Raw genomic sequence first — 24,564 nt, 5'->3', positions numbered from 1 at the left:
GGAGGCTGCAGTGAGCCAAGATTGCACCACTGCACTCCAGCCTGGGTGACAGAGCAGGACTCTGTTTCAAGAAAATAACAATAATAATATAAAGATTCAATGTCTTCTATTTCCACCTTGGCAGTAAATCCCTGTGGGGCTCAAGGTTCCCAGGCCTTGGGCCCCACAGAATTTATGCCGGGGCCTGAAGGATTCATGATTCTGACTAAGCCCTTTCATCAGAATTGCTTAAGTCACTCATACAGACCAGCCCTACTTGCAGGAGCCCACCGTCTGGCAGGGAAGGCAGATTCACACACAGCTAAGTAACCTGTGTGGGGCTAGTCTGAGATCAGTGGGAAGTGCCATGGGGCAACCTGCCCTCTGCATCTGTACAGATGTGACTTTCTTGGGCATGAGACAGAAACTGACTACTACCCCGCCCAGAAGCCCTGACTCTATAATCTTAGCACTGGTAGTTTTTTTTTTTTTAAGCAGCACAATGGCCATTCTCCTCATGGTGGTCCTGGAGGAGGCCAGGCTCTTACTCTAGCAAGCTACCATTAGGCAGTGTTTCTGGCTTCTCTTGGGAAATTGCTGTCTGAATCTCTACTACGATGGCAGGGATTCATCTATCAACTGAGTCTAGTGAACAAGGTAGGTAAGGAACCAAACAGCACTCTGAAGTAGTGAGAACCATTTTCTCGAGAGGCTCATACACTGCTCTGGAGGTGGGTCACAGAGGTGACCATTTCCAGAACACATTAGCAGTGCACGGAGGTGTGTGTCTTTAGAAGAGGAGCTAGGAAGAGTCCTCAGAGGTCCATAATGGCCCACCAAGTCCCTCCAGCTGTGGATGAATGTTGTGTGTTCATTGCTAGGGAGCTCAGCTCCTCATTCCTGGCCTTGGAGGCTACGATGATTCAGGAAATTCAAGAGCAGATCCCCAGAAGGCTCGTTGGGGGCGTGAGTGAGCTCAGTGAACAGGGGGTTTCCTCTTTGCCCCAGAAACTGCCCAGGGTGTGGGCTGTTTCTGCTGCCCTTCTCCTGGGTGTTTGCTGTGTCCTCCACGCTGTGCATGATGGGGGCTGACCCTCCCTCCTGCCGTGTTTCCCTTGCCCCCAGCTCATCAGGGCACCATAGAAAAACTGGGGCCTCGAAGACTCGGGTCCAAATCCTGGCACCATCACTTACAAGATGTCTGACATTGAACAAGGGACTTTACCTCTCTGAGCCTCAGCTCCTTCACCAAAGAAGGAGGATAAACCTACATAGGAGATCATTGGTGTAAATCCCTTGGCACAGAGGCAGTTCATAAATGATCATTCTCTTCCTGCCTCAGCCCCTGGCTTCCCTGCAACCCCATGAGAGAAGCAGCCAGGAATGCAGGCTCAGTGGGTCTAATTCCTACAGGAAAAATAAGGAGTCTATTTGCCTTTCATGTCCTTCCCTAAATCCTCTAGAACCCTGGTGGTGAGTATAAAGCAGTTAAGCCATTCTCTCCATCCCCTGCCTCCCAGTCCTGCAGTTTCCAGCTAGCCCTCAGTAGAGGGACCCAGTTCAGAGGAAACTGTGGGTCTAGACTCTCCAGCGTGAAATAGTTCAGAGTTTAAGCATGTGGGTAAAATCTGATGTCCCTGGCTCTGAGCCTCCAGGTCTGAGTGTGACTCCCACTACCTCTAGCTTAGGACAGGACCTCTACAGATGAGGCTTGCCAGCCCTCCCAGATTTTCTCTGGAATGTCCCAGAATGCATCTGTGAATCTGAACATGAGATGATGCAGAAGGCATGTGCCAGATACAGGAAAATCAACACAATGCCCTTTATTTATATAGCACTTATTTATTTTATTTTATATTTTATTTATACAAAACTTTTACAAAGTTCTTTCATAGCTGCTATTTCATTGGTACTGGGTGGCAAGCTTGTGGGGGAGGTATTTTTACCATTTTGGAGATGAGGCAAATCAGGCCCAGAGAGGTTAAGGAACTTAGCCAAGGCCACACAGCTCGTTAGTGAACTAATAAGCCAGTCTTTCTGGCTGGTAAAGAGAATGTGTCTCCCACTCTGCAGTAGGTAACAGTGGCCTTCCTGTCCTAAACCTGAGGTCTGATGTCCAGTGTGGTGAGACAGAGCTGGGGGAGGTGCTCACCATGGGATGGTTGTGTTATCTGAGGGCTGGATGCCCTGTGTGCCGTGCTGTCGACACTACTTGTAATTCTTGTCAATATAAACAATGCCACATCTACTCAGAAAGGAAAAGATAAGAAGAAAGCCAAGTATGACAGCCTGCAGGACTTGAGAAAGAATAAGAAAGAACTGGAGTTTGAGCAAAAGCTTTACAAAGAGAAAGAGGAAATGCTGGAGAAGGAAAAGCAGCTAAAGATCAACCGGCTGGCCCAGGAGGTACGTGTCCTGCCTGCAGGCCAGGCAAGCATCCCTAGGACACAATGTGGTCGTTTCCCACGTGCTCCCATAGGACCAGCTGGAGTTGTTCTCCCCAAATGGCGTACAAGGGTGGAGTGAGCCCTTTCCTGCTCCCCAGCCTGAAGAGAGAGATCATGCCACCTGCTCAGGGCCATCTGAGGTTAGCTCCTGGCTTAGGAATTGAAACTAGCCTCCTTGCTCAGGGGGTGTGAGTCTGAGGCTAGCCTTTCTGACCAGATGGTAGGTCTCAGGTTAGCCCTTGATACACCTGGCTTAGAGGCTCGAGTCTGTCCTCTTCACTTTACCCCACCAGAGTCTAAGGCTAGGCCTCTCCATCTTAGGTATGCCTCTGAGGCTACTCAGAGTATGGTCTGAGGCTAACCCTTCTGCCTTGCTTATAGCTTTGAAGTTATGTTTCCACTGACCTGTCTACAAGTCTGAATCATTCTGGCCTCCCTTCCCAGGTTATTGTAAGACCAGACCCCCCCACCCAACTTAGCTTGGCTCTGAGAATATGGGTCTGAGACTAACCCCTTTATGCAGGTGGTAGGTCTGAGGCTATCTCCCAGTTAATCAGGCTATGAGTCTAAGGCTGCTCCCATCAACATAGGGTGTGTCTGAGGCTCGACCTCATCATCCTGGGAATATATCTGAGGCTGTTCCCCTGAAGAGATGTCCAAAGCAACCTTCCACCATGAATAATTCCTATGCTAGGTGAGATGGGTAACCTTAACTCCCCAGCCGTAGGAGGTATCATTGTTTCTGCTTCTCTTTAACGCATCCATGAATCAGAATGCCAATTTGATTCGATTATAAAACCAGAGAAGTCCTGGAAAATGTGAAATGCATTAGATCTGACATTATGAACAAATTAGCTACAAAATTAAAAATAAGATTGTGCTCCTGAGGGCAAGGCAGAATGGAGCAGGAAAAAAAAAGAGTCAAGTTAAACTCTTGGAATGTGCGGGGGGAGGCTAAAAAACACCATTCTCGGAAAATCATAAGAGCCTCGGGGTTCATGGGGATCTGGGATCCAGCTAATCCCTCACAATACATAAGCCCCTTTTCTGATTTTGCCTACAAGTTCTGCTTAGTGAACTTGACACCCTGCCACTCTCTTCTCCCTCGTTGCCACCTCCTTGAGGGCCAGTTGGAACAAGCCCAGGTCTCTTTCTAGATAGCTGATGCACCTCACAGTACTCTGGAGTTTTTAAAGGAGTGCTTTCATGCTATTTCTGTCCACATGTTGTTCAAATGTGCCCTTTGTCCTCTCCTTTCTGCACCGATCCTGGGTCCCAGGTGTCTGAGACAGAGCGGGAAGACCTTGAAGAATCAGAAAAGATTCAATATTGGGTGGAGAGGCTCTGTCAAACGCGCCTGGAGCAGATTTCCTCTGCTGATAATGAGATTTCAGAGGTAACAGAGCCCTTCTTTCCACACAGACCCTCCTGCTGCCTTCAGAATGATCCACTGTGGGGACAGTGGGAGGTGAGATGGCAACTAGCAAACGTCACTAGCCTCACAGGTGCCCATCCACTGTCCAGGCCCACCCCTACCAGCCCACTCCCCTCTTGGGGAGGAGAGATACGTCTGTATTTCTGGGTATACTCCCAGAGTGACACTAAGTCCCATCTCATCTGAGATAGTCCCAGTTAGGCCTGTTGTCCTGGCATCATGACTAAGAGTCCCCCTTACACTCTCAAGGGCATTCCAGTTTAGAGGATGAACTATGTGAACACCTTACCATCCACAGATGGCATAACTTGGGGATCTCCTGCATTTGGGTACTGTCTACCAGCAGCCTAGTATGGGCTCAGCTGGGCATCCAGGTGGCAGAGGACTGGCATCCAGGTGGCAGAGGACTGGCACCCCATTGTTCTAGTTTAAGGGTAGTGGGTCTCCAGTAGCAAGAAAAACAGAGTAGAAGAGCATAGTGCTCAATGTATTGCGAAGTGGAGAGCCAATCAGAGTCACAATTACAGAACTTCCTTGCAATCCCCCCAGATGACCACAGGGCCCCCACCTCCTCTGCCTTCTGTGTCTCCCCTGGCCCCACCCTTGAGACGCTTTGCAGGCGGACTGCACCTGCACACCACTGACCTGGACGACATCCCTTTGGACATGTTCTACTATCCTCCCAAAACTCCCTCTGCCTTGCCTGTGATGCCCCACCCTCCACCCTCCAACCCACCCCACAAGGTCCCGGCGCCCCCTGTCCTTCCCTCATCTGTTCATGTGAGTGCCTCGTCCTCCCCATGGGTGCAGCGCACTCCACCCCCCATTCCCATCCCTCCCCCTCCATCCATTCCCACCCAAGACCTCACTCCCACCCGCCCACTGCCCTCGGCACTGGAAGAAGCATTGGGCAACCACCCCTTCCGCACTGGGGACACAGGCAATCCAGTGGAGGACTGGGAGGCAAAGAACCACAGTGGGAAGCCCACCAACTCCCCTGTCCCTGAACGGAGCTTCCCACCCACCCCAAAGGTACTCTCCCTGTTCTGAATGCTATGTTTGGAAGTAGGAAGAGTGGGGAGAACTGCTGTTTCCCATGTCCTCCACTGCTCCTGAGAGTGGAGACAGAAAGAAACATCATCTCACCCCATTTTCCAGGAATGTCCCCTCCGTGTGCATGTGTGGACATCCTGCATGTATATGGTTCCCACTGATTTTGAAGTGCTATATTGTATGATGAATGGCCTGGGACCTTTGGGGTAAGCAACAGTGTGTCCATTTGATATTCATTGCTCTCTCTTAGCTCTTCTTTGCTAGTGTAGGCTGGTAACTTTCAATGCAGGACTTGGAAGGCTATGTTAATGAATAGCCAGCACTCGGTCACATCCAGTCATTTCCTGATAGTATCCCAGAAAGCCTTGAATATGGGAAATGACTCCTGATCTAGCAGGAGAAAAGGGAGGGGAGGAGGAAGCAGGGCACAGGTAATGCTGTACCATCAAATGCAGTGTTAGGACACTCCAGTGCCGTTTTCTACGGTACTGGCCAACTGCACTGGCTTGAAGTGTAACACCCAGAAATTTCTGGCCAATTTCCCGCTATAGAAAAAATGAAGAGAGAGTTCCTAGAAATAATTTACTATTAAAAGAATAGGAATGTTTTTCTTGGATGTTAGGAAGATGAACCGTGTCTTTCTGAAAAGGACATATTTCTTATTAATTATTTGTAATCCAAAGACTATTTTGAAACATGCAATCTCTGAGGAAGACACGGAGCTTGGATCCCATGAAGGGAAAAACAAAATATTATTCCACTCCCGTAGCCATGAGGCCAGGCTTGAGTCAGTGCAAAAGCATCTCATGTCAGCTGACGGTAGCAGGGGTTGCTGAGGGAGGGCATAGTCAATAGCACCTGACCAGTGGTTTTTATTAACTGTCCCTGCATGGATTTGAGTTCCTGCATGGAGAGCAGGACAAGCATCTCAGAGCACTCAGGAGAGCTTACAAAGAAGGTGGGAGTGAAGAAACTGCCAGATGCCAGCAAGGCTGCGGCTTCCAGGGGGAGACTCTCAGAGGGACCCTTTCAGGACCTCTGGTTGGGATTGTGAGCCCTGCAGCTTCGATAGGAAGAAATCTGCCTGTTCTGGGGACATCTTCCCCCAGAGCCCAGCCAGGAGCTGGTTTCTAGGGCTGAGTTAGCCTTGCACATTTTTCTCTGTAAGTGGCCTCCATCAAGATGAGCAGTAGCTTTTCCTCAACAAATTTGATTCCACATTGATTAAGTACCTGCCTGGGGCCTCTCTCTGTGAGGGGAAGAGGGGAGCAGTGCTGAGGAGCATATGGAGGAGATTGACATGCCTGTGCTTTCCAGGACTTTACCATCTGAAGGATGAGCTGCTGCCCAGGCAAGCTTCTGCTATAAAATATGCATAAGCCATGCGCTATGGGAGGGATTAAGGTTGAAGACACCTCTGTGGAGTAGAGCGCTTACGAACTGAGCCTTGAGGGGTGGCAACATGTGGAGGATGGGAGCAAGGGCATTGTAAGTGCAGGGAACATAAATATGGCAAGTTGGAGTAGCAGGGAGTCGGACTGCCTGGGTTTGAATCCTGGCTCTGCCACTTACTAGCTAGATGACTTTGAACCCATGCTACTTCATCTATCTTAGCCTGGGCATCCCTGTCCAAAAATAGGAATGTTAATGGCAGCTACCTATTCGAATCAAATAAGTTAATATATGAACACATTCTAAGTTAAGAATGGCAAGAGAGGCAGGCACATCGTGCATGTTCAGTAGACATTAACTATGGTTATTGATAGTCCAGAGTACAAGAAAATTTGGGTGAAGCTACAAACCTGGGATCTTAGCAATCTCAGTTAGTCTCAGCAAAACTTTGAGTCAGGGTCAAGATTCAAGACAGAGTCCAGATTTCTCAGATTCTTCAAGGCATCACGAAGTTCCCACTGTTAGTTCCTGATCAGAGCCCAGGGAAGGCAAAAAGCCCCCCAACATAAGGAGCGTCTGAAGAACTGGACCACAAATGTCGTAAGCGACATCAAAGCCAGGGTTGTCCCAGCCTCAAAGTCCAGGGGATTGTTGTTTGGTTGGCTTCATCTGGCCCACCTCTCACCCTTGTACCACCCACCCTCTTCCTCCCTGCATGCCCCTGGCAAGGTGTCATCAGGGCTGCAGCAGGAAGTGTGAGTGACCACATGCCTACACAGTCAGCCCAGCCACCAGCAGGCCCCAAGTCATGGAAACAAACGTCTGTGTTGGCTTGACACTTGTGCCTGCCACACCAGCATCTCCCATAGGGGAGTTTTCAGGGCCAGATCTATACACAGGCACTGTCCCATGTGCTCACCATACTATTTAGTCATTCATTTATTCATTCAACACATGCTTATTGAGCACCTACTATATGCCAAGGCACTATGCAGGGCACTGGGAGCCCCTGCTAGATAGACAGCTGCAGCCTCCCTTCTCAAGACAGTTTGGTGGGGAACAAAGAAAAGTAGGCACCTGCCACACCATCAGGGTGGAGATGGAGGAAGCACAGGTGCTATAATAAGGAAGAGGGGTGGAGGAGAGGAAAGTTCAAGGGAGGCTTCCAGAAGGCAGTGATGCCTAACCTAAGACCTGGGAGGTAAAGCGGAAGGAGGAAAGAGCACGTGTAAAGGCCTCAAGGCAAGAAAGCCTGGCATTTTTTTGAGGTTAAAGCTAGGCAGTGTGAGGAGGGTGGCGAGGAGTGAGAGATGAGGCTGAAAAGGAAGATAGAGAAGCTCATGAAAGGCCTTGGGGGTCAGGCCAATGAACTCAGTAGTTGATGGGGACTCTTGGGAGGGCTTGGGGCAGGGTTGTGAACTGATTTGATACATATTGCCCAAGGAGATCAAGTGGGTTAGAGCCAAGCAGACAGGTTGCATCAGCTCCCCTGGATGCCACTCTTCCTAGTCCTTACCCCATGGCCTCTAGAGACTATGTGCCTACCCACTAGGAACAGCAGATGCTTCACACTGTGGTCCAGGGACTGGAGCTGTGGCCAAAGAGACAGCCCTTAAAGACAAGGGACACTGGATAGCACCCATGACCACTGAGAGAGGGGTCTGAAAGTGTGTCTCCTGGGTGACACTGGCTGCAGGCAACCCCAAGCCAGGCTCTAGCTCAAGCATCTGATTTCTTAGAGCCACTCAGTAGTTTCTGTGGTCTCAGCCCACACTGTGGCCAATGGACTTCTCATCTCTCTGTGAAGATCACACGCCCAGGACCTCCAGCAGGTTGAATGAACCAGGCTGGCTTCGCATGTGCATGGGTGTAGATTTGCATGTGTGTAGAAGTAGCATGGCTGGCCTTGGCCACCCCACCATGACCTCACCTGGGTCCCTGTTAAACTAACTCCTGCAGACATTTTGCCCAAGCCCACAGCCTCCACGAGGCCCTGGTGTGTCCACCATCTCCAAACCTGTCATGGTCCACCAGGAGCCCAATTTCATCTACAGGCCAGCTGTGAAATCTGAAGTTCTGGTAAGCCCCTTGGGTCCCCTCCAGGTTGTCTCTAGAGGAGCAGACCAGGGCTACCTCCCCTGGGCTCTGCTGTCTCCGGAGTGGAGGGCAAGTGAGGTGGGACAAAAATGCAGATCACAGATGCCATCTCTTAACCTTCTTATTGGCCAAGAGATGAGGCCACATGGGTGTAAGTGGATGTTGACATGACCAATGGAATTTCTGTTTCCCACTAGATTGAAGTCTGGAGCTCTGTCTGAAAGTAATAATATTCGCTAAGACCTGTGAAGAGCCTACTATGTGCCAGGCTCTGCATGGCCTCAATTAATTCTCACAGCAGAACTGTGAGATGGTTCCTGTGGTCATCCTGTTTAACACGCAAGGAAAGGGAGGTTTAGAGAGGTTACCAGAGGGGCACCAGGTGCCCCAGGCAGAGCCTGGACTTAATACTTACCCTCATGCCTTTCACGCTCCAAAGCCCACACTCTTACCCTCGTTGCCATCTTGCCAAAACCTACAGAGATTCCAGGTGCCCTGGCCCCTGCCCTAAGGCCTGTTGTGGCCTGGCAAGAAACACCCTCGGATGGAGAACTGGCCAGAGCAGGCTCACTCCCCTTCTCCAACTTACTTCTTACTTCTCACTGGGACTGGGAGTCTGAGTGAGGTGTGATCCTGGGGAAGTGGGAAATGTCCACCAGCCTCAGTTACTGACAGCTAAGGGAGCTAGGATTCGTGTGCACCTCCCAGAGGTACCGACCACTGGCTGGCCTCCCATGCACAGTGAGAAGATAGTCATGTCAAAATTTTAACTTCCCTTTCAAGGAAACTCTATCCAAATGTCAAGGCAGGACAGCGGAGATATTTATTTTGGGCCTTAGCTGTCCTGTCAGCTCCCTAGAGAGCTAAGTTTTTGCTCCTGGGACAGCCTGTGGATGCATCCATGTCATGGTCTCTGGCTAATGTCAAATGGTGGTGTCTGCTTGACGACAACTGGGTAGCATCTTTGGGCATTGAGCAGGCCCTTAACATAAGCCAGACTGTCTGTTCGGGGAGGACATTGGCAGGGCAGCCCCAGGATGGCAGGCCCGAGGCCTGGCACCAGGGGGCAGACAAGACCTTTTGGTAACATCCAGTGTGGAACTTTTTTTTTTCTCCTCTGGCAGCCACAGGAGATGTTGAAGAGGATGGTGGTTTATCAGACAGCATTCAGACAAGTAAACTGATACCCACTGTGTGTCTGGGGGTCTCCCCACCACCCCCCATCCCTCCCACTCTGTGCCACTTCTTTGTCTCTGGGAGTACCTGGTCAGGTCCACAGCGTCCCCATCTGCCACCAAGCGTCAGGCCAGAGCTGTGTCCTCCATTTCCTGTGCAGGGGTTGGGGAGGATTTCATATCAGATGGGGACCCAGGGCTTGTTAGACCCCATGCATGAGCTGAGACAGCAGCAGGATCCCTGGGCACTCACCTCTTCTGCTGCTCTTTGTCCAGAGAGGAGCAGGGCAGAAGGAACCCTCAGAGGCCCACAGAGGCTAAGATGGGCCCTCACTGCAGCCCTAGGAGAGAGGGAAGGGGCTGCTTAGGTGTCTCCCTGTACCTTCCCCTCTTCTCCTCCGGACAGATCACAGCTTCACCAACCCTGCCTCACACTGAACCAGCGTCAGGGAAGAGGTGGTAGCTGAGGTCCTCCCTGTGCCTAGGGTACTCCTGTGCACAGGGGCATGGAAGTCCTTGCTGGTCCTCTGAGTGACATTAGGCAGGCAGCCACCTACCCCCCTGCCTCCTGGGGTACCTCCACAGAGCCAACCATTGGATTGGCTGTTTCATCACCAATGAAAGAAACCCCAGGACAGAGGGAGATCTTGCAGCCAGCCCGGGCTTCTCCAGCCTCCTCACTGATAACCCACCATCAGACCACAGGCTGATTTGACTACAGGCAGGGAGCAGAGGGACGGTATCAACTGTGCAGTGAGACACAGGTGTCAGCAAAAGAGGCTGCTCCCAGCCCAGGGATTTGTCAATTTAATCTTTCCAGCAACCCTGGGTGGTAAGTGCTATTATCATACCCATTTTCTCTATGAGAAACTGAAACAGAGAGATTTGAAAATGTGCTCACAATGGCACAGCTAATGTCAATCCCTGGATTTGAATCCAGGAGGTTGGTCTCTGCAGCCTGTGCTCTTAAACACTGTACCATCCTGCCTTAAAGCACTGTCGTCACAAAAGAGGCCTTCCAGGACTTGGCAGTTTAGGGCACAAACAGCCCTCCCAGGGAGAGAGGCAGGGAAGTGTGGAGTCTAGGCTCCAGAGTTGGAGTCAAACCCTTGCTCCCCTCCCACTGACTGGGTGACCTTGGGCATGAATATCACCTCTCTGGGCCTCAGTTTCTTCCTCTGTTGAATGCGGGGCTGGGCTGCCTCTTTAAGGGCTGACCAGCTGCTGTGACTTATGAGTCTCTGATCTAAATTCACACAAAACACAAGTACCTGCCATCTGGCCCATCCCTGAGAGCTTGTTCTCAGGATCATGGAGCAAGGAGGCCAGAGCCAGCAGTGCTCAGCCTTCCAGGAGAAACAGCCAGAGCAAGTAGGGCCCTCAAAGTCATAGAACATCGACTCCACACCCTGCCCAATGATCCCTCTTGCCCGTGCATTCGCTGTGCCCCCTCCTCTGTGTGCTGCCCACACACTGACCTGGATGTAGCCTCCAAGCTGAGCTGAGCTCATGGCCTCCTGGGGTTGAGCCTGGGTGATTAAGCCAAGTGAGGAGGGATGCCAGGCAGATGCTTAGGGATCTGTCTGCTGATATTTGGTGCTCGTCTTGTGCCCGGAACTTAGTTGGTGCATTCTGAGGATAGGGGAGTCTGTGGCCTCCCCGCCATGCAGACCATGGGCCCCAGGGGACACTTGGTGTGGTCTAGGGACCTGCATGCTGCGGGTGCCTCCACTCAGACGGCGAGGCCTGCCACGGGGCTCTCCTCCGCTCCCACCTTCCATGGGAACCAGCCGTGGCTCTGCTGCCCTTGTGCTTAGCATCCTGGCCCCTCAGCCTGGGGGTGCCCCTGGCTCCCATTCACTGTGTATGACTCCCAAGGAAGGCCACCTAGTTCAGGCACTACCTCACTATGTGTTCAGGTGCCACCTCACTGTCTTGTTTCTACAGCCTGGAGCCATTGTCCCCACAGCATCCCCCATCAAGCCAGGTCCCCTGAGCTGTGTGTCCTCCCTTCTCCCCTAGCTAAAGGGCCAACCTGCGCTCCCCAGAATCTGGGGAGGCCTCTTGCCTTCTAGGTGAGCATTACATGAGAACACTGCCAAGCCCCAGGCAAGCACAGCTTCTTGACACCACCTGCTTTCCTCTTGGTGTCCGTGGCCTCCCTCCATCACCTTGTGGCTGATTTCCAGGAACAGCCTTCTCTTGAGCTGGATGGTCCCCTCCTGTGGAGTCAGAGCACTGGGTGGAGACACCCTGGGCTTCATCCCCCAGGGTCTGGGCCTGCTCCAGTGGAGACTTGAAAGAGATGAGGTGGGGCCTAAAGGACTTGAGGCTGGGCTGAGACTTTCAGCAAGGCAGACGCTGCCTCTCCAGACCATCTAGACATCACTGGTGCCCCTGCAGCCCCTGACGTTTGTGCCACTGAAGCAGGGCAGGGTCGAGATCCTCTAAAGTCTTCCTCAGCCTCCGGCTTGTCCCTGCACAGGAATGCCCTGGCTGCTGGGGCTGCCAGCCTCCTGTCTGCATCCCCCACCCTGGCCCAGCCTTCCCCTGCCCTGTCCCTCACTTCTGACCCTTGGAGTCTGACCATTTACCCTCCTCCTCCTTGGCCCTAACCCTCAAGGGCCTCTGCTCTGTTGCCCTAAGGCCCTCCCTTTGCTTCCAGGATTTTCGGAAATATGAGGAAGGCTTCGACCCCTACTCCGTGGTAAGAGATGACTCTTCTCTCCCAGGGGAGAAACCCTAGGAACAGGGCAGGGTGGGGTTAGAGTGTTTGATAGTGGTGCATTCTGGGCCCTGGGGTCCTGGGATGAGGTGGGGCCCAGAGGAGCCCAATGATGCCCCAGCTGCTCTTCCCACGAAGGTTCCTTCCAAAGGGCATTCCAGTGTGAACTGTATGGTGCACATACATGTGTGTGTGTCCACTGTCCCCATGGGGCCTGGAACCCCCAGTTGAAGACCAGTAGGGGTGGGGCTGGGCACGGTCCCCTTGCCCATGTGCTCTGTGGGGCCCCGTGTCCCATAGGTGCCTGGATTCCTCTTCCAGCCCTACCCCCAGCGCCATCCTTCAGGCCAGCTCAAAGCTTCCCACTGTCTTTTTCCCTGTAGTTCACTCCAGAGCAGATCATGGGGAGGGACGTCCGGCTCCTACGCATTAAGAAGGTACCTGGGCATGTGGAGGCCGGTGGGCCACCATCCCTCTCTGCACCTGCCCCTCCTGCCTTGGTTCCCTGCTTCTACTTTCAAGATCACTCCTGGGTGACCTCTCAGGTCCCCACTGTCCTCCCCTCTCTTATGGAGATGCCCCTCTGTTGTAGGGCCACATACCCAGGTTCCACTTGGCACCAAGGCCACGTTTTCTCCTGATGGCTTCTCCCGCTCTTATTGTGGCTCTGTCAAGAGACTCCTTGGTGCCCAGGGGTCCACAGGCTGCTGTCTGCTTGGCTCCCTAAGGTCTGTTTTCCTCTAACCAGGAGGGATCCTTAGACCTGGCCCTGGAAGGCGGTGTGGACTCCCCCATTGGGAAGGTGGTTGTTTCTGCTGTGTACGAGGGGGGAGCTGCTGAACGGCACGGTGAGTGGGGACCAGCCACACCCAGGTGTGGGGATGATACTTTCCTCTTGGTGTCCGCAGCCTCCCTCCACCATCTTGTGGCTGATTTCCAGGAACAGCTTTCTGTTCCTGGAACAGAGATTAGACGGGGCCCTCCAGGAAAGCAAACAGGTGACCACTTGGAGTGGGCTGACGGTTGCTGGAGAGACGCCCTCCCACTCGGGTCCATCCATCCGGCTGCCTGTCCAATCCCTGGGGGTATGGGATGGTGCCGGGACCTATGAGTACATAGCCAAGCCAGATGCCACCGTGCCCTCAGCAGTCCCCAGCCAGGGTGGGAGACGGGCTCAGAATTGCCACATACTGAAAGTCACAGCATGGTCTGCTAAGGGCTGACGGGGAACTCAGAGCGGAGGGAAGCTGTGGGGACTCTGAGGGGCCCCTAACCCACCAAGAGGAAGCGGGAGGCCAGGAGCGCTCCTCAGAAGGGCGAACTGTGAGCTGAGCGTTAGTCAATGTCAGCCTCGTGAAGGAGAGAAAGGGCTTTTGAGGAAGAGGAGCAGTACGTGGAAACCCCCAAAACCTTACCTGTCCTTTCAGTGATGGTAAGAGCCAAACATTTGGCCAGAACTAGCCAGAAGCTATCTGTGCCAGAAAATATTCATCTGGCTCACAGTCCTGTGTCTGAGCGTTTCATGGATATTAACTCACTTAATCCTCACAACAACCCTGAAAGCAGGTTCTGTTATTATTCTTATTTTACAGCTGAGGAAACTGAGGCTCAGAGAGGTTAAAGTATTTGTTCAAGGACCCACAGCCAGGAGAAGGCAGAGGCAGGATTTAATTCAGGCAGTTTGGTCATTTTGCTTTACTGTCCAGCACAAGTGCCACCTCTGTCAGAGGTCTTCTGCAGCCTTGTCCCTTCCCAGAGGGCCAGAGGCCCCCATACCCTGTGTCTTTCTTCTCATTTTGTTTTGTTCTTTATCCTTTATCTACAAAAACACCCTCTGCTGATGAGTGAAACCTTTGCAGACCCCAGGCACAGTCTCTTGCTTCAAACCATCACCCCCTTCACCTGTCAGTGTCTGAAACCCCTCCATTGGTGATTTCTTCTTCCATGTCAAGGAAGCTCCTGAGTCCTTTGTGGCCCTTTGTGGAGATGTAGGTGCCCTTGGAGGAGGAGCCCCAGGCCTCTTACCTTCCCAGGCCAGAGTGGGGGACCCTATGAGCAGATCCCTTCCAGGCAGTCCTAGGCTGGAGGCAGGCTGTACCACAAGCTGTAGGAGGTAGAATGGAGGTGGTAAGAGGTAAGGGGCAGGAAACAGGGGAAAAGGCCCTTGGGGGCTGGCAACTAGGCCTCTGTGGGTTACTAAGGTGAGGTATGGGTATTGGGAGCCCTGGGTACAAGTCCAACTCTGCACTCATGCCCTCAGTGGCTTCACACTCTAAGCTTTTATTTCAGTCATAGAAGGGGGTCCTGCCCAACTGGGCAGCTGCCCCAACCTATCAGTGCTCACCCAGGCCCCCCCTTCTTCTTCTGTCTTCATTTCTTTGTCACCTGGTGACATTTCTGTGATACCTGCCTGCTGTGTCTAGCAGAGAGAGGGGACCAGGATGGATGGGTGACTCTCCTGGGTCCTTCCCACTTACAAAGCCCCAACCCAACCACTGCCTTATTACTCCTGAGATTCTGTCTTGGATTTGTACAAAATGAAAAGGTGAAAGTCATCCATCCCCACTTGCCCTGCACAGAGGCAACTGCTTTCTATGGTTTGGTCCTGCACCACTTTGAACATAACCAGCCACTGATGACTTTCCTAGGAGCACGTGTGTTTTAAGCCGCCATGGCCGCCATTGTCAGTATCATACACCACATTCCTATGGGCCTTCATGCCCACAAGTCTCCTGGGTGATCTATTTCATTGTGACCTGGAGAATGTTCAGTGGACATCAGGACTGGGGGAAATTCCTCCAAAATGGGCTCTGAGGTTGAAGAGGTGTGGAAAACGACACACAATCTGTCTACCTGTTGGAAAGCCACAGTGCATGTTAGCACATTAAAGACTGACAAATCCTGCAGTGGGTAGCTCTGTTCAGCTTATAACTCAGCTTTCCCCAAAAGTATTAGATCCCAGGCATCTCTTCCAGGAGCACCTTATTACAGCATTCATTTATTCAGCAAATATCTACTGAGGTCCTATTTTGTGTCGGGCATTATGTTAAGTGCTGGGGATACTATGGTGAACCAGAAAGATAATCCCTGCCCACGTGGAGCTGACAGCATGGTGGGAGAGACCATCAGTAAACAAGTAAACAAACAGATTAATGATTACAAATTGTGAAAAATGCCAAATAAGAAAAGACCAGGATGCTATGAGAGAATAGGCAAGATCTACATTCGACTGAGTGGGGGTCAGAGAAGCCCCTTCTGACATTTCCTCTCAGACCTCGAAGAAGAGAAAGCAAGGTGGGGAACAGCAACATGAAGTCTCTGAGGCAGGAGAGAGCAGTGGCAGCTCAGGGACCTGAAGAGGCCAGCATGACTGGGCAACACAGAGGGCCTCCTGGCAGAATTGACTCAGGCCTCATACTGTGCTGGAAATGCAGGTCTGTCTCCCTCTGTAGTAACAGAGGCTCATCATCAATGATGTCCCAGTTCTCCTGAGCTGGGGTAAGGGGATATGGATGGGATAGGGATGAAATGCCCTTTGACTAGCCACTAACCAGGTGGCTAGTTTCCCCTCATGCTTTCTGAGTCCACATGACCTTTCAGAACCCAGGTTCAGGTCTCTTCTGTGGTCCGGCAATGACCGCTCTTTGCCAAGCCCTGGGCCAGGCATGCGTCACATACAGCCCTGTCGGCCAATCAGCCTCATCTGCCTGCAGGTGGCATTGTGAAAGGGGACGAGATCATGGCAGTCAACGGCAAGACTGTGACAGACTACACCCTGGCGGAGGCTGAGGCTGCCCTGCAGAAGGCCTGGAATCAGGGTGGGGTAAGAATAAGTCCCCTCCCTCCTTTCCTCCCTCACCTGCCTGCCTCAAACCCTGGCCTCTGCAGCCAGGCCTCACAATCAGATGCTGCATCCCAGGGCAGGCATCTGGGGTCCAGGCAACACTTTGGTGACACCCACATACCCCATCCAGCCAGTGGTTTAAATCTGACAAGATAGGATTCAGAAAAATAAATGTCAATTCCTGACCTTGGAACATAAAAGCCAGTGGCTCAAACAGACTCCAGAAGCCAGGGCATGACAGGTCACCCAAGAAAAAGACTTAAGGTATTTTCTAAGTGCACACTGAACAAGAATCAAGAGAATTCTGGGGGCTACCAGAAAGCATTAACAAAAGCAGAGAACCCAGGATGAAGGAGGGGCTGGTGGGAATCTGCTCTGCGATCATTAGACACCCACCTGGGTCAGAGCCACTGCATAAGGTTGCCCAGGCTGTGCACTGCACAGTCTGAGGGGGTGCCCTTTTACAGACTGTAGTGTGAATGGTGCCTGCTCACGTTGTGCAGTGCACAACCTGTGCAACTGTATGCAGGCAGCCGAGCCTGAGGTATTAAGTTCAGTGCCGAGGAAGCTACCACATGAAGGGATGTGGAGAAGAGAAGACTCACGGGTAACATGATGACTATCTTTGATTATCTGAAGGTCTGCATTAGGGCAGAGGGAGCAGAAGTGTTCTCTCTGATTCTTGAGGGAAGACCTGGATTGGATGGAGGGAAGTCCTGGAGGGGAGAGAGAGAGATTTCAGCTCAATATTAGGAACTAGTTCATGGTAGAGGGGCCCAGTGATATTTCTGATACTTTTCAGGGGATACATCCAAGCCAAGGAGTGAATGAGGGGCAAGTCAAGGATGGCAGTAAAAGGGATTCAGGTGTTAGGATCAAAAAGCTGGGCCAGAAGTCCCCCACTTGGTTGTGCATCAGAAAGTGCATCGGAATTACCTAGAAAGGTTGTTAAAAGTACTATTTCCCAGGACTCACCCCTGACTTCTAGGGGCCAAGTCTATAAGTCTACACTTTTAAGAAGTTCCCCCAAGTGATTCTGAGGTTGTTGCCTGTCCCTGGTCCATAGATCAACATTTGGGAGCTGAGTATCACTCGAGCGCCTTGCAGCCCTGGCCTCTATAGTCCCGAAGCCTCAGAGACTAGAAATGTCCTCAGACCATGGCAGTCCACAGTGGGGCCCATGTGTGCCCATGGGAAGAAGGTGCAGGCTCGCTGATCCTGGACCATGGGGCCCAGAAATGGGGATGGAGTGCCGGAGCAGACACACCATCCAACTGAGTGTGCCCCAGAGTCACACGGCTTCTCCCCACAGGACTGGATCGACCTTGTGGTTGCCGTCTGCCCCCCAAAGGAGTATGACGATGAGTTGTAAGTATGTGCAGCCACCTAGCCTGAAACCTCCTCTTCCTTCTCCAGAATCTCAGCCACCTTTCTCCAGCCCACCCCCAGCCTTCTCCCAGCCTGAAGGAATGGCCCAAGCACGCAGCTTCTCCTAGCCAGAGCTCCTAGAAAACTCCTGGACTAGAGCTAAGTCATTGTCCTTAAGCAGTGTCTGAGCTGCCTCCCGGGCAGTCTTGTCCAAATTCTTCTCTACTCTGGGGAACTGAGGCACGAGGTCTTAGACCGAGTAAGCAGTGATGTTGAGACAAAGACTCAGGATTGTTATTCCCCACTCAGAACTCTATCCCCTACCCCATTAGTAGATGGTTAGAAGGTGTCTGTGTTCATCCTTCACTCTCTGGAAGGTCTTCCTGATGTCTAACTGCATTCACTCATACTGTGCCTCTAGGCAGCCAGGACCACAGGCTTTTGTCCCCACCTTGTGGGATCTCCAGGGAGCTTTGGCCTAGTCTGTCTCTCTGTGATTCCCTGTGTGTCTGTCTCTATCCTGTGGATCTCTCTGTCTTCTCTTCTCCTCCCTCTCTGTCTTTCTGTCTTTCGCCCTCTCCTTCCTTCCTGTCAACCTCTTATCAGCCCCCCTCTTTCCCCTTCATCCCAGTCCCCTTTCTCTCTTACTGTCTCCTATTCTTTCTTCCTGTTTCTCTCCATCCCTGTCTCTGAGTCCCTGCTCCTCTGTCCTTGTCGTTCTGCATCCATTCTTATCTGTCTGCCTTTCTCTGTTTCTCTGCCGCTGTGTGGTGTCTCAACTCCATCCTCACCTCATCCCATCACCTCCCCAGCCCTCACCCACCTACCACTCACCCACTCACTGACCACCCCCTGCCTCCCTGTCATGGCTGGGCCTGCTTGCTCCCCGTGGCCAGCAGAGTCTGAGCTCTACACATGTCTTGGAGAAACCAGGGTCCGGCAGCTCCTAATTCTGGAACCCAGAGGCTAGGCAGAACCCGAGGCAGGAGCCCAGTGAAAGGAGAGGCCCCATGGAGCTCTGCCTGGGAGTAACCAAGCCTGTTTTGTGTTTCTTGCTCTGCTCTGTGTGTATAGTGCTTCTCTTCCCTCCTCCGCAGCAGAAAGCCCCCAGCCGGTCCGAAAGCTTCTTGAAGACCGTGCTGCCGTGCACAGACACGGGTTCCTCCTGCAGCTGGAGCCCACGGTGAATAGGCAGGCGGGCCAGAGGGCCCTGTCTGTCCCTGCTGTGTGCAGTGGCCATCTGCTGCCCACGCTGTCAGCAGGTTCTTTGGACTGGTGTCTGGAGGGTACACAAGGTGCCATCCCTGAAGTCCTGCCCAGGGTCTGCTGTTGGCCACAGTGGAATTCCTCAGACTCAAAGCCCTCCCCTCGGGGAAGTGCTACAGAGCCCAGTCTGTAGTACTTGCTTGGGACCCAGGTGTCCTGACTCATCATGGCCCTGGGACCTGCTTTGAGTCCCAAGCAGCACCCAAATGAGCAGGATGAAGCCCTGGGCACCATTCTCTGTGGGACACAGACAATGCCTCAAACCAGGCATTTGGGGCTAAAGGAACCCACAGGAAGCCTGGCTGGAATTGCCCCCAAGAGATGTCCTCAACAGAATGTGAAAATTCCCCTTCCTGTGAATGCCAACCTGCTGGGAGCTCCTGCTCCACCCTGGCCCCTACACTTGGCCAGAACCAGGGCTATTAAGAGGTTTTGAAGGCTGGTCCAAAGAACCAGGGTTGGTGGATTAGAGTTGCTCATGTCCTGTTGTGCCCTGTCATGGCCTGAGCCGTGCTCAGAACAAACTGTCTTCTCTGCCTTTTCCCTTCCTTGGCTGTGGGCTCTATCTGTGGGATACACCGTGGAGCCCAGATGTGGGATGTGTTTCTCACCCTGTGATAGGGATGTGCCCGTGGACAGAGCTGGCAGGTGGCTGTGAAACTGGTGTTTGGTGTGGCCTGAAGCCACAGATGGCAGCATCTGGGGCAGACCCAAGCCTGGACTTGACTTTTCTGTTACAACTTTCCCAAAACATTAGGGCCTCATGCTCCCAAGACAGTTGGCCAGCTAGACCACGGCTTCTGTGGTGGCCCGCGTGGCCCTATGTTTTCTGTCACTTGCCTTTTGCAAGGGACTCTTACCCCTGTTCCTCCTAGTCTCCTCCTCCCCCCATCCCAGGTGTCCCTCCCGCTTTCTCCCTGGCCTCTTGTGTGCTGTGGCTGTGGCTGGTGTGTAGCCACTTGGGGCCTGCACCCAGAGGGGTCTCCAAAGGTTGGCAGAGCCTCATGCTGCCAGGGTGGGTGCGCCCCATTGTGGGGCCTTGCTCTGGCTGGGCTGAGTGTGCACCTACAAGGCTTGCACCCACCTGGGCTGTTTCTACTTCCCTACAGGACCTTCTTCTGAAGTCCAAAAGGGGAAACCAAATTCACCCCTAGAAAACAGTGAGCTCCGGCCCCACCTCCTGAACACAAAGCCTTGAGACCAGCCTTGAGAGAGGCCACACTGCACACACCAGACGGCATCCCTGGGACCTGAACCTAGCACCCAGGAATCTCAAACTCCCTTTGGCCCTGAACCAGAGCCAGATAAGGAACAGCTTGGGCCACTCTAATGAAGGCCAACATGGAGGAGAGGGAGCAGCCAGCTGTTTGGGAGAAGATCTCAGGGATCCAGACTCTCCTTCCTTTCCTCTGGCCCAGTGAATTCGGTCTCTCCCAGCCCTGGGGGACTCCTTCCTTGAACCCTAATAAGACCCCACTGCAGTCTCTCTCTCTCTCTCCATCCTTCTCCTCTGGCCTCTGCTCTAATTGCTGATAGGATTGTCACTGCATACCTTACTCTGAGCTCATTAATAAAATAAACATTTCTTTTCCAGCTTGTAGGAGTGAGTATGGATTTGGGCAGCAGATTCAAGGCTGCAAATCAAGAAACCATAAGGTTTGTGGCCCCTATTCAAGGGTAATAGACAGATCCCAGTGCTATGATCTGGGTCTGACATGAAGGATGTGATCAAATGGCCAGGGCTGGCTCGGAGCAGAGGGTTGAGAAAGCAGGAGATGGGCTGGACTGGGCTTCAGTGTCTTCTCAGCAGAGATGGTAGAGATGAAGTCTGTGTGGCAGGAATTTTGCTCAATTCCAGAAAGCAGAGCTGAAGGCAGAAGCCCCAAAGGGTCACCTCAAGATATGGGGCGCCCCAGCTTCTTTCAAGAACATCACGGCCACGAATGCTTCTCCTGAGGTCACCACAACAGCATGTGAAGGAGGGAGATGGCAGGGTCCACTCCCTCCGTGGGTGGAAGTGCATCCCACAGAAGCTCGTGGGAGATGCAAGGGCTTGAGGCAGGAAGGCGTAACTTCGAGGGCCCAGCAGGCGGAACGTCAAAATTTTTCTGGTGACAGGAACCAGGGCTGCTAGCTCTGAGGAAGAGAATGGGGCTGTGTCAGCAAGACTCGCCTGACCCCATCTCTGTTTCCCCACTCCACATTCCTGTAGTAGAATCTGATCGGGCCAAATCACCTGAGTGGGCGACCCTTGAGTTAGGGACCAGTCACAGGTCCAATCAACTGTGGCCGGGGGGGGGGCACATCCCACCCAACATGGCTGCTGAGGCAGCAAGGACCGTGGGCAGCAAGTCATGATCACCACCCCTACCAGAGGATGACTACAACGTCCCTTGTCCCCCACCAAACCCTGGGTATGGAAAGGAGGTGGACTGGGGTCCCAAGAGAAGGCAGTCTGAGGGAGAGTGCCTCTGTGTAAGGGGACCACAGGAAACCCCTTCCTGAGGTAGGACACTGCCCATCGGGGACACACCCACTGCCCATCCCCCAGGTTCAGCCCTATGTTCAGCTGAATCCCCCACCTCATCCCACAATGGATGCAAACCAAGCTGGATCCCGAGGACTTGGTGATAAAACAGACAGACTCCCAACACCTCCCAGAATCATGGCAGGGGAGAGTGGCTCAGACCAAAATGCAGTGACTACCATGTGGGACTGAAAGAAATCAGTGGGTAGGGACAGAGAGAGGGAGCAGAGAAACTGCCAGGCTTTCTGATGTACTTGATGAAGACAAAGCCACAGTGACCTTCAAATTGCTGGCACTCAGAGACAGCAGCCACACAGACGAGTTCCCTGTGTTTTCCTGTCTAGCACCTAACCTGGCTCTGGAGAACATTCCGAAACTCAGGTAAGAGGAGGGAGCTCCTATTTGCTGACACCCATGTGCCTGGCCTAGGCTAGACCCTTGTTTGCCCTTTCAAACTGCAACAGCTGGGCTTCATGCCTGGCCATCTCAGGGGCCTGGTGATAGCAGCCCACACTCAGATGGCATTGACTAAGTGCCAGGTATTGTTCTACGCACTCAGCTCATACATCCCATCAACAACTCCATAAGGCAGATACTATTATTATCAACAACCTCATTTTATTAAGAGACAGTTGATATACAAAGAGGTGAGGTCACTTGCCCCAGGTCACACGGTGAGGAAGTAGTAGGGCTATGATTCCAGCCAGGCACTCTGGTCCCAGAGACTATGTGCTCCCATTTCCACCATAGGCTCTAGAGGGCAAGGCAGCTCCCATCGGAATGTCTCAAATTCCAGACTGTTGGCAGAACACTTCTCCCCACCACTGAAGAACAGTGAATGTTCTGCTGTTAGGTGGTGGCCACCTCCTCTTGTGACCTGCAAAAACTTCTACTGAGGCCTTCAGCTTTTCAGTGCCTGGAATCTTACCATTGGAAACTCACCTGCTGCTGGAGTGAATGAGTTTATCAGCACTTATCGGGACTTGGTGAGTGAGACGATAAAGAGGCTTTGAGCTCCTGATTAGAGGAGAAGGGCAGGGAGGATGAGCACTGGGCAGGGCAGAAAGGGGGACTGAGAGGAGGTGGGGAAGGTGGATGGCATAGCCCTGAGCCAGGAGGTCACCCAGGGCTGGCAAAGTGTGTAGGCTACGATGGGCTTCAGCTCCCTTTTTTATGATGCTCTCTTCATTGTCATCAAGGAAATGAACGCTCATTAGAAAGTTGTCCCACATTGAACCCAGAGTGCATAGTTCTCTCCAGCAGACACTGACATTTACCAGGTAAGAAGGGAAAGAGCCAAAGGATTTGTATAGAGGTAGAATCTAAATCAGTTCCTGACTCGCTTTGGGAGCTGCAGGAAAACTGCTGGGGCCGGAGTCCGTGGGAGGACTAGACCAGACATCAGGATTCACTTCAGTGACCAAGACTGAGCATTCTAGGGCTAAAACTAGGGCAAGGACAGCCCATGGGCCAGCACTGTCTAACCAGCCAGCCAGGCAGCCACTTACCACTCAGGGGCCTGGCGATAGCAGCCCACACTCAGATGGCATTGACTAAGTGCCAGGCATTGTTCCACAAGATGAGCCTTGTTTGCCACCCTAGACCCTAAACCCCCCATCACTGGATGTTCAGGAAAATTGAACCCAAGGAGGGAATGATTTGTTAGGATCCCCCTAAGTTGGTGGCAGAGGTGCCCTTTCTCTGCACCACCCAGTGGAAACACAAACCTAAAAAGCCTGGGAATCCGAGGATGCCCTTTGACTCTGATCTTTTGGCATTCTACGCATCTCATTGAAGTTGCTTTCCACAGCTAGTCCCCAGGGTTTGCCGAGCTGGCTTTGAGCCTCTCGCCTCCGTATCTGGGAGTCAGAGGGGAAAGGGTTGAGTTTATGGCCTCTGTGCTTCTGTGACTCTCTTTGGGCCTGTGTGGCTGGGAAGCTTATTCTCACCCAGTTCCAGCCTAATTCCCAAGACCAAGATGTGGATAAGAATCTGTTTCCAGAGCTGAGAGCCCTGTTCTTTCCAGTCACTGCAATGACAATTCCAGCTCTCTGGAGGCCAGGCTGGCCACAGCTCTGTGAGAACTAGAGCGGGCAAGAGCAGCCACCTGGGGAAGGCAGGTGGGGCTGCCTGATGCAGGGAGAGGGTAGAGGGCTGCAATTGTCTTTCTGGGGCCTGGGGTTTGCAGCCCAGGAACCTGCCACTGGCCTTTGTAGGAATAAGATTGTTACTAACTACTAGGTGTTTACTACTTGTTAAGCACTGTGCTGAACTCTAAATGTGTGGTGACTCATTTAGTCATTACATGGAATCCTATGAGGTAGACAATGCTGTTATCTTCATTGGGGAAACTGAGGCACCAAGGCGTTAAGTAACATACCTGGGGTTAAATAGATAGTAAGTAGTATAGACCAGGCAGGGCTGCTCCAGAATCCATGTCATTAACCATAGTGCTATACTGCTTCAAGTAGATGAGAAAGAAAGGATGTACGGAATCTGATTTCGTGTGCCCCTCAGCCTGGCATTCAAAATTCTACATCCTCTGGCCCCCAGACCACTTCTCCAGCCCCAGTTCTTGCCAAATAACTTCCTCTGCTTCTGCCACATCAACCTCTGGTTTCCTTGGCCTGCCATGCTCCATCGCTTCTCTGTGTCTTTGCACGTGTTCACTCTCCCCTGTCCTCCTCATGCCTATGTGAACTCCTATGCCCCCTTTAAGGCTTAGGTCACCTGTCCAAGGAGGGCACTGAGCCCCACATAGATGAGATTTCAGTCAATGTGAGCACACCCTCTTGAAATGGACCCTTTGGGTTCCAAGTGACAGAAACCCAATTGAAGAGGACCAGTTAAATGAAAAACCCAGGAGTATATGATGTCAGGTTTGGCTGGATCAAGATATTAAAATGATGTATCTATTCTGGCCATCTGTGTTAGTCAGGGGTCTCCAGAGAAATTGAAGCAAGAGAGAGAGTTTTAGTTTAAGGAATTGGCTCACACAATTGTGGAGGCCAGCAGGGCCAAACTCTGCAAGGCAGGCCAGCAAGCTGGAGGCAAGGGAAGAGCTGATATTGCAGCTCCGGGCCAAAGCCAGTGCATTGGCAGAATGCTCTCTTCCTAGGAGGACATCAGCCTTTTTTCTTTTAAAGCTGTCAGCTGATTGGATGAGGCCTACCCACATGATGGAGGATAAGTCTACTGATTTAAATGTTAATCTTATCTAGAAAATGCCTTCACAGCAACATCTAGATGTGTTTGA

The 24,564-nt window shown here is 52.3% G+C and overlaps 1 protein-coding gene and 1 long non-coding RNA gene across 10 annotated transcripts in view; both read left to right on the top strand.

The window, feature by feature from the left end:
• Positions 1-20,378, top strand: part of USH1C (USH1 protein network component harmonin) — a 50,325-nt gene extending 29,947 nt beyond the window's left edge. For 2 of the 9 annotated variants that reach the window (XM_017870004.1, XM_017870007.1), the window contains exons 16-26: positions 2,233-2,385; positions 3,706-3,822; positions 4,411-4,893; positions 8,266-8,385; positions 9,528-9,578; positions 12,244-12,285; positions 12,687-12,740; positions 13,052-13,151; positions 16,017-16,126; positions 17,460-17,515; positions 19,891-20,378. In XM_017870004.1, the coding sequence (XP_017725493.1) occupies positions 2,233-2,385; positions 3,706-3,822; positions 4,411-4,893; positions 8,266-8,385; positions 9,528-9,578; positions 12,244-12,285; positions 12,687-12,740; positions 13,052-13,151; positions 16,017-16,126; positions 17,460-17,515; positions 19,891-19,903 (1,299 nt within the window). In that variant the 3' untranslated portion in view covers positions 19,904-20,378. The other 7 variants (XM_017870052.1, XM_017870014.1, XM_017870020.1 and 4 more) reach the window with 7 other exon arrangements.
• LOC108528318 (uncharacterized) lies at positions 20,379-22,910 on the top strand. Its single transcript, XR_001885096.1, has 3 exons — positions 20,379-20,437; positions 22,059-22,294; positions 22,508-22,910. It is a non-coding gene; the product is annotated as an uncharacterized LOC108528318 (long non-coding RNA).
• Positions 22,911-24,564: the final 1,654 nt, after the last annotated feature.

The sequence above is a fragment of the Rhinopithecus bieti genome, unplaced genomic scaffold (assembly GCF_001698545.2).
Source record: "Rhinopithecus bieti isolate Rb0 unplaced genomic scaffold, ASM169854v2 scaffold_986, whole genome shotgun sequence".
NCBI classification, from domain to species: Eukaryota; Metazoa; Chordata; class Mammalia; order Primates; family Cercopithecidae; genus Rhinopithecus; species Rhinopithecus bieti.
This window is presented reverse-complemented; position numbering and strand designations above follow the sequence as displayed.